Source organism: Alligator sinensis, unplaced genomic scaffold (genome assembly GCF_000455745.1).
Source record: "Alligator sinensis unplaced genomic scaffold, ASM45574v1 scaffold1200_1, whole genome shotgun sequence".
In the NCBI taxonomy this organism is placed as follows: Eukaryota; Metazoa; Chordata; order Crocodylia; family Alligatoridae; genus Alligator; species Alligator sinensis.
Genome location: NW_005842772.1, coordinates 620,441 through 629,420, shown reverse-complemented (window position 1 = coordinate 629,420; position 8,980 = coordinate 620,441). Strand labels below are relative to the sequence as shown.

The 8,980-nt window shown below is 66.1% G+C and overlaps 3 protein-coding genes across 8 annotated transcripts in view; 2 read left to right on the top strand and 1 right to left on the bottom strand.

Annotated features, from left to right (window-relative positions):
- GPRC5C (G protein-coupled receptor class C group 5 member C) overlaps positions 1-2,325 on the top strand; it is a 4,459-nt gene extending 2,134 nt beyond the window's left edge. The window contains 2 exon segments of the mRNA XM_025216886.1: positions 507-601; positions 1,060-2,325. Of these exon segments, the coding sequence (XP_025072671.1) occupies positions 507-601; positions 1,060-1,413 (449 nt within the window). The 3' untranslated portion in view covers positions 1,414-2,325.
- Positions 2,326-3,422: 1,097 nt separating this feature from the next.
- Positions 3,423-8,980, top strand: part of PDE6G (phosphodiesterase 6G) — a 13,540-nt gene continuing 7,982 nt past the window's right edge. The window contains exon 1 of one of the 6 annotated variants that reach the window (XM_025216895.1): positions 3,423-3,691. The gene's annotated coding sequence lies outside the window, so the exon portion shown is untranslated. Of the gene's footprint in view, positions 3,692-3,913; positions 4,089-4,927; positions 5,117-5,185; positions 5,353-5,406; positions 6,195-8,980 lie in introns of those variants that run through there. The other 5 variants (XM_025216893.1, XM_025216896.1, XM_025216892.1 and 2 more) reach the window with 5 other exon arrangements.
- On the bottom strand, positions 6,178-8,977 carry CCDC137 (coiled-coil domain containing 137; the record flags this gene model as incomplete). The annotated part of the gene is made up of 4 exons (XM_025216884.1): positions 6,178-7,484; positions 7,804-7,877; positions 8,147-8,229; positions 8,664-8,977. Coding segments are annotated over 4 exons (693 nt in total), but the record flags the coding sequence as incomplete, so codon positions are not given.

Below are 8,980 nucleotides of genomic sequence, written 5' to 3'. Positions count from 1 at the left end.
GCTCCAGGCCTGCAGCCGAGATCCTCCCACCGTGCCCCGGGAGGATCACCGAGCCGGCCCACGCATGCCCACACCTTTCCCCAGCCCAACGCAGACACCTGCACAGGCGGCGGAGCCTGACCTCACCGCTGCCAGGGGAGACAAAGCCCGCGGGGAGGACGAGTGGGGCTGCGGGAAGGTCCCCAGCTGCTGCTGGATGAGTCAGCTCGTTAGAGCCTGTTTTGCTTTGTTGGGCAATTAACGGCACCCGCTGCGGGGGCGCAGCCAAAGCCAGGGAGAGGCTGGCATGGCGCTGGGCCAGGGGCTGCTGCAAGGGCAGAGACGCCCCTGGTTTGGCCCAGCTTGCAGCCCCGAGGGGTCTCGCAGGGCAGGGTCTGTTGGCAACAAAGCGCCGGTCTTCCCTGCAGCCGGGAATTTGCCCGCTGTGTTGGTCCAAGCGTGGGGCTGCCACGAGTCGTGCTCAGTGCCACTGGCTCGGCTTTCAGCGCCACATCTTCTCTCTGCAGCCAAGAAGCCCGTGTCCCCGTACAGTGGCTACAACGGGCAGCTCCTGACGAGCGTGTACCAGCCCACCGAGATGGCTCTGATGCACAAGGGGCCTGTGAGTGAATCCCACCCCGGGGCGGGTGGGGGTTTCCAGTGCGATGGATGAGCTCTTGCCGCACCGCTCGATCGCGGGGCACAGCTGGAGCCTGGCGCGGCAGGATGTGCCGATGCGGGGGCAGCTCGGCTGCCAGCCTGGGGTCCTGCTACCAGAAGAGCATGCAGGGAGAGGTTTTGGGGGACGAAGGGGGTGTCTCCTGATACCCCAGCTGCCTCCAAGAAGCTCTCTGTCCGAAATGGCAGGCTCCTTGACACACATCTGGCACTGGACATTGGGGGTGCTCCTGTACATCCATGCCAGGACTTTCCCTGTGCTGGGACGAGCCGCTCAGGCTGCCTTGCACCCAGCCAGAGCCAAACCCAGCCTGGTCCGGAGAGCTCACCCCGGGGAGCGTTGTGGGCATGGGGGTCTCTGCTCTGTCCCGCGCTCACTGCCTGCCTCTGTCCCACCGGCAGCCCGAGAGCCCCTACGATGTCATCCTGCCCCGTGCCACAGCCAACAGCCTGGCCATGGGCAGCGCCAACTCCACCCTGCGTGCCGAGGACGTCTACGCCGCCCAGGCCCGGCAGGCCGCGGGCCCCAAGGACGGCAGGGGCCAGCAGGTCCATGACGATGGGGCGGCCACGGGGCGGGCGGCTGGAACCCGGGAACTTCTGGCTCTGATCTTTGACCCCAGGCAAAGCATGAGCCGTGTCCTGACATCTTTCCCTCCGCCACCGACGCCCCGTACAGCAAGAGCAGGTGGTAACGGCCTGCGCCCCGAATCCTGCAGTGCCACCCGCCCCGTTCCTCTGCGGAGGGGCTGCTGAGCCGCGCCTTCCCCCTTGCCCACTGCAGCCACGCCGGGGGTCAATGCCGGAGCGCCCGGCAGGGCTGAAACGGAGACTGAGAGCCAGCCCGTGGGGAGCCCGGAGATCCACATGCCCCCGCCAGCCCAGAGCCCGTCCCGGACATGAACGGCCTTTCCACCGGGATCAGCGACAGCCGTAGACTGCCCCACCGGGCATCTGGACCCCAGCAACTGCCCCTGAGCCCCCCCAGCAGGGACCCGGGGGCTCGAGGGCAGAGCTGCTCCTAGGAAGGACTCTAGGATCTGTCGGTGCCTTCGCGGGGCTGAGCCAGGGGCCGCCTGGGCAGCCCTCCCCGCTCTGTTCTAGGACCCACTGGGTCCCCCTGACTCCCCTGTGCCAAGCCCCGTGCCATGCTGAGGCAGGCACGAGGCAGCATCCTTAATCAGGCCTAGGAGCCCTGCCACCGCCCGCCACCTTCTGTGCCTCAGTTTCCCCCTCTTGCCAAGCGGAGCTAACAGCACTGAGCTCCCCGTCCCAGCTCGCTCCCCACCTGGGGAGAGAAAGCACCATCCTAGTGCAAGGAGGCCGAGATGGCCTCTGCCCTGCACAGCCCCGCAGCCTTTCTCTGCGGTCGCAGCGTTCAGTGCCTTCCTACCGGGGCTCCTCCTGTCCTGGCAATTTGGTTTTTTTAAGCTGTATCTGCAAGCATGTCTGTCCCCAGGGCAGCCCCCACCCCATCCAGCTCCGATGCCCCAGGGCCGCCCACATGTGTGCACGTCACAGGCGTGTGAAGGGCCACGGGGACAAGTGTCAGCGAGCAGGGGCTGGGGTGGGGGCTGTTATCTTCTCCCTCGGGGGGGCTTTGGGCTTTCTCTCTCTCTTTTTTTAGGGCAGACTCCACGCGTAATAAAGCCGCCGGGTTTTTTCCTTCGTGGTTCTGTGTCTTCCCTGCCTGCTCAGGGAGCGCTGGGAGCCGGGCACGGATCAGACAGGCCCCCCCCTCTCCCGGGGTTATTGGGGACCGGCTGCAAACCCCATCAAGCTTCCTGCCCCCCTGGTAGGGTGACGCTGCCTGCCATCCCTTCCCAGCCTCTGCCCTGTCGCCCCGAGAGCCAGGCGCCATCTGATCCGAGCCCTCTGCTTCTTTTTGGGGGGCTCTTAAGGCTCCTCCATCCCTCCAGCCCATTCCCCACCCCAAGGCTGCGTGGCGTGGTCAGCCCGGCTGAGACCCATCGGTTCTGGGTCTGGAGGGATGGACGGGCTGAGACCTAGCAAACTCGCTGCACTCGGCCCCCCGAGCGCTCACGGAGCCAGCAGCCTGGGCCCTGGGGTAGGCTGGGGGGTGGGCTGCAGGGCAGAAGATATGCCAAGGTCGGGCGCCGTCTCTGCCCGGATTGTCTTTCCCCCTCTGCAGTGATTTTTTTTTTTCCCCCTGCCAGGCAGGAAGCCTGCGGCCGGCGCCATGAATTATTGAGTGCCTCCAGCTCCGGCGCGGGAGCCAGGTGACCTCTTCCTCCTTGAGAGCGGAGGGAGGGGGTGTGGGGGCTGCACCAGCCCCAGAGATGGGGTGTCTGCCCTGGGCTCCGAGGGGAGCCTGGGGACCCGCTCCCTGGGGCTGGACGCCTGGGTCCTCCCCTTGTTCTTTGCCTGCTCCTGTTCCCCAGACTCGCAGTGGGTCCAGCTATCAGCCCACCACTCCCACGGTCCCCCCAGGCCTGGACGGGGGTGATTCTGCTGCAAGCCAGCTGCTCCCTGCCCCAGGGTTACTGAGTAACCCGCTGGGGAGCTGGCACCAAGGAGATAAGAGCTGGGAGCTGGAGCAAGCAGGGCTGGGCCAGGCAGAGATCAGTCTGCATCAGGCAGGTGCCAGGATCGGGGCCGCTGGGGGCAGCCGTGTTGGTCCGCCCCATGCTGCTGGCCCTTTGCTGGTAGCTCGTTGCCCCATGGGGCTCATGCCGGGGCTGGCCCCCCATGCCCGATTCTCAGGGCACCGAGGCCCGGAGAGCCCTGGCTGCCCTGACGTCTGCCCAGCCCTCCAGGTGCTTCCTCAATGCAAAGGGGCCAAAGTCCAGCCCGGCCGGGATGCGCTCCCCGTGCCAGGCTGAGCATCGCCACCTTATCTCCCGTGTACGTGGGAACGAGCTGCCCCGGGGACTTTGCCCTGACCCTGCTTCCATTCGTCTCCCCTGTGGCTCCCAGCCCGGCAGGAGCTGCGTGGCCATGAGCGGCTTCCTGGACGTCTTGTGACGCCAAGTCCAGCTGCTCAGCCCTGCTGCTCCAGGGTCAGGGGGAAACGGTGAGCCATTAACAGCCGAGTAGCCAGGCGGGACCTGCCTGCTCCGGTTCCCAAGGACACGGCCACTGCCCCCCGAGCGCGGCGCTGGAGGTGCTGGCCCTGGGCCCTGCCAGGCGCGCCGTATCCAGGCAATAGCCCCGTGTCTAATCTCCTTGGGCTTCGTAAACAAGCTGCTGCCCTTTCGCTCGGTTGAGCGTGGGCACAGGAGTGGAGGGGGGGGGTCTCGGCCCAGCAGCTGCCCGGGGTTTGCAGCGCTGTGGCCCCGCGGGGCAGGAGCCCAGGATCAGGGGCCACACGTGGACCACACTAGCTCGCCACGCCATCTGGCACGTGGCGCTGCCTGGGGCAGGGCGACCATGCTGTGGTGCAAGCTGCACCGCGGGAGTTGCAAGGCAGTGTGAGTCTGCAGTGGGGGCTCGTAGCTGGGGCAGGGTGCCGACGAGGGCAGGCTGGGGTGGGTTCCAGCTCCTTGTGCTCCCACCTGCTAGGGTGGAGTATCCCCTGCCCCTGGCCCGGCGCCCATGCACTGCCCTGCCTGCCCTTGGGCTTTGGGCACTGCCAGCGGCTCCCGCAGGCATGGGCACAAGCGACATGGCTCCTTTCCCTCCTGGCAGCCCAAGGTCTCCGGCTGCTCCTGCAGCTGCTGCAGGGGAGCTGCCAGCCCGGCCCGAGGGAAAGGGACCGGGCATGGAGCTGTGTCCCCTGCCCAGCCTGGCCTGGGTGCAACGTGGCACAGCCCTCCACGACCACAACCCGGAGATGGGCCTTGGGGTGCGAGGGACGCCAGCCTGCCCCGTAGCTCCCAGCCCTTCCCCGCCTCTCAGGCCAGACCAGAGCAGCGCTCCAGCCAGGCAAAGCGGGGCAGGGCTGGGCACCGGCCGCCAACAGGAGCTCTTTGTGCAAGCCCGGTGCTCGCTCAGCATGGCGGCGGGGCCGGCTGAACAGCGCTGCCTTTGTCCCCGGCGGCAGGTGAAGCAAAGCGGCTTCCCCAGACTCCCCCTGCAAGCGTGGGCGCCCGTGCTGGAATCTGCCGGGGGGACTGGGGTGGGCCAGGCCTCGCCGCCAGCTCTAGAGCTTTGCAGAACAAAAGCGGCAGCATCCCACCCCCTTGCACCAGCTCAGTGGCCACACACGCAGCCACGCACCTGTGTGCCTGGGGGCACAAAGGAGAGGAGTGCCTGCACCCACCTCCCAGCTGCTGGTCTGGGAATGTGTGCACATGCATAGGTGCCTGCAGTGCCAGCTGGGATACCCCAAGGCAGGGGTCACAGGCCCAGGGTACTAAGCAGGACAGAGACCTCCCCTGTTGAAGCTCAGGTGTGACAAGGGCCTGCAGGTGAGAAAGGGCTAGGTGCATGATCCCACCTGGGCTGGGCTCTGCCCACTCCCCACCACACCTGGCAGGAGGGTTGCAGGCAGCTCCAGGTAAGTGGCAGCACCTGGGGGCAAGGGGCAGGCTGCCACCCTGGGAAAAGCAGGTCCCTCCAGCAGCTGAGCTGTGCTGGTGCAAACACGGGGGCTGATGTGGGGGCTCTGGGCAGGGGCGAGGGGCCTGGTCTCATGGCAGAAAGGAAGAAACCAGCTGCCAGCAGCACAGCTCCCCGCCGTGGGGGACAAGCCGTGGGCAGAAGGGACCCCTGGACAGCCGAGGACGTGTGGAGGTGGGTGCTGCGGCTGACTGTCTGCGCCATTCCTATGCCAGCTGCAGCTGGTGGGGGGCTGGCCCAACCACTCCTGCCCAGAGGACCATGTCCGTGCTGGTCACTCCTGCCCGAGCCAAGGGGAGGCTCTGGCAGATCTACTTCGTACCAGGGCAGGCTGGCTGGGAAGCAGTGGCCTGTGCTGGCTTCACGGTGGACAAGCACAGGGGCTGGGGGATGGCAGGCAGGTGTGTGCTGGTCCACAGTGTTGAGTGGGTTGTACAGCCCCTGCCCCGAGCGCTGCTCCCCCATCCTGAGCTGTCTGCTATGAGGCTGATGGGAAGATAGAGCAGGGAGGTTATCACCCCCTGAAAGCCTGGAGCCGGGGTGGGCAGCTGCTTGGTGATCCCTGCATCCAGGCAACTGCTAGGGGCTGTGGTGGGGGTAGCCCTGGGGTGGGGGTGTAGCAGGTGCCAGGGGCTGCAGCCCAGGGAGCTGCAGACCCCCCAGCAGGGCTGAAACCAGGTCCCCCAGCCTGCCAGGCCAGGGCCCCACACACCAGCTGCTCCCAGCCCAGGTTGTCCTTCCTCCTGCAGTGCGGAGGGCGGGTGTCACCTTACCACTCCGCAAACAGCTGCTGTGAAAGGAGCCCTGTGTGCCCGTGCAAGAAGGGGCAGGCTCTGGGGTTTGCCAAGGCTGGAAATCTCTCCGTCACCTCCCTGCCGGGGCCGGGCTTCCAAATCCTGGGATGGGGCCCAGGCTGCCAGCAGGACCAAGCCCAGATCAAGATGGACTGAGCAGAGCAGGCAGGGGTAGTGCAGAACCCATGCCAACATGTCTGGGTATCTATGGCAGGGGGCAGGGTAAGTGATCCAGGCCTCAGGCCCACAGCTTGGAGCTGAGAGCTTGGTCTGTGCGGGACAACTACCAGTGCCTGGCCTGTGGTCAGCACCGGGGGAAGAAGCCGGTCAAGGCTGCCCCAGAGCAGCTCAGGCAGGGACTAAGCTGCACACAGCAGGCTGCCCTTATGTGCCAGGCGCTGCTGCCTGTCGCTCTTGGTGGAGTGGAGGGGAGAAGGGCTAGGACAGCGTGAAAACTACTACTAGACCAGAGGTGACTTGCGGCCAAAGGCTGCAACAGCAGACCCAGGGGCCTGTGCAGCTAGGTCCCCAGGTCTGGAGCCTCTCTATACCTCCCTGCTGGTGGAAGTAGCTGCCTGGCACTGGTGCCAAGGCAGAGCCGCAGGCTGTAATGCAGCTCGAGTGGGAGCTCAGCCATGCCCCACTGCTGCACGGGGAAGCTGAGCACAGCCCCCAGCCAAGGATCCGACCCAGCAGCATCCCCTTCTCCTGTGGGCCAGGGTGCCAGCTACAGGTGCAAGACCCGCGGGTGCAACATCCCGATGTCAGCCCCCATGCCTGGAGCCTGGCGCTGGCCACAGCGGGTGCAGGCTGCCACCTGCTGGCACTAGGGACGCAGGACAGTTGAAGCCGGGTGTAGTGGAGAGGACGAGATGCTGCTGTTGACGCCTTTATTCCACCTGGCAGACGCAGCCAGGAACTTTTGAGGGTGCCTGGAGCTCCCGGCCTCGGCTCCAGGCTGTCACCAGGAGACCAGCTCCCATAGCATCACTTCTCTAGCAGCAGGTCCCCATGCCCTGGTAGTGATAGACCCGCGGCAGGGCCAGCTCCCAGCAGGAGACAGACAGGGAGTGTCCCACTGCCCAGCTCGGCACAGGTATGGAGGTCTCTAGTCATTGCTGAGCTCAGCTCTGCGCCCAGATGTCCCTTAGCTTCCCCTCAAGCAGGTGACTGCTGCTGCCACCCAGCTCCAGGCTGCAAGGAACAAGCAAACTCAGGGCCAGGGAGACCCCCAGTTTTGTCCCCTTTAGTCCCCTCCCAGATCTGTCTGAGACAGCCAAGCCTCAGGGCTCATAGCAGGCTCTTCCGCGTGCCCTTGCCAGGGCGGCCAGGAGATGGCTGCGGCTGCTGCTGCTGCTTGAGTTTCCTCAGGCGCCGGTAGGCCAGGACGACCCTCTCCCTCTCCTCCTCCAGGATGCGCTGGCGTGCCAGGGACACAGGGGCAGGTTTGGGCACGGGGGGCACGTGCCCAGGGCCCAGCAGAGACGTCAGCAGGAGCCGCTTTTGACCGGCCTGTGGGGAAGATTAGCCAGGACTTAAGGCCCATTAAGGGATAACAGGTTTGAGTCTGCAGGGACAGACCCCGGCAATTAAGACACCAGGAACCCAGCCACCCAAGGCAGGAGCGTCCTGATCCCCACAGCAAGCGGGTGACCCCAAAAACCAGACGGGATCTGGCTTGTAGCTCCTGCCTGGAGTCCTGACCTGGGGCAGCAGGGAGGGGTAGCAGGGCAGGACCAGGAGGTATCAACAGTCAGGAGTCAGAGCTGCAGGTTGGTACCGAGGGTCCTGACCAAGCCGGGCTGCAAAGTCAAGTCTGGACACAGCTCACCTTGTCTGTGCTCTTCCGGGGCCTGGCTGTGAGCACCGGGGGCTGCAAGGCCACCTCCCCAAACTTCACAGGGTCTGTGGGGCAGAGGGGAGAAGGCAGGTGTCACTGGAGGTATCGAACAGCCAGAGCTCCCATCCCCTCGCTCCCACCCAGCACCGCGGCACCGGTGATTCTTGCCCCGAAACACCGTAGTGCCTGGGCACCTACAGCAAGGCTCCCTCCATGCTGAAATGCAGCCGCTTCTCAGGGGGGAGCCGGGACCCTGCATCCATGGGGACCAGCATGAGAATATGGGGCCCGCTTCCCTTCCCTGCCTGACCCGCCCCAGCCTGGCGCTGGCTACCTTGGAGCAGGGTCTGCTCCAGCATCGCTGCCTTCTTCTCCGCTTTCTTCTTCCGAACTTTATCCAGCCTCTTGTTCCAGAACCTGCGGGCACAGGGGGAGGCAGAGCCGGGGCCGAGTTAGGGAGGCTCAGCGCTCTGCCCCCGGCAGCCCGGTCTCGTTGCTGCCACCCGGGTGAGGTGCTGCTGGGCTTTAGTGCCCACGAGAACTGGTTCCCAGCAGGGGAGGGGGCTCAGCTGGGCCCACGGCTGGTTTGGGGAGTGGCGGGCTGGGCCGGGGTGCTGGGAGCCTGCCCCAGGGTAGGGGAAAGCGGGGCGATTTAGCCCCTTGGCAACCAGCTGCTTTCGTCCTTTCCTTTCCACGCTCTGGGATGCAGAAGGGTTAGGATACGTGTCCCCCGGGGTGACGGCCCTGAGGCAGCACGCGGTCCCTGCCGCAGGGGGCAATACGCCGCCGTCCCGGGGCAGACCCGCCTGGCCCCCCAGCCCTTGCTGGGCGGCGCGCGGTGCCGGACGTACTCCTTCTTCCGGGCAGACTTCTCCGGGGCCGGCTCCTGCTTCTCGGGCTGGCGCTGCAGCTGGTTCTGGGTGAGGAACAGCACGTGCCGCGCCTCCTGCTCCATGCGCCGTACGAACGCTGCCTCCGGCTCCCGCTTGCGCCGCTTGAACTTGGGCACCGGGATGTCGTCCTGGGCCGCCGGCTTCGGCTTCCGCTCTGTGGGGCAAAGGGGGAGGCAATGCCCACGCTGCCCCCCCGGCAGGGCCAAGGTGGAGACCCAGACCCCATTCCCGAGTCTCCTGGGGAAACCGCCCTGCTGCGAGCCGTCCCGGGGATG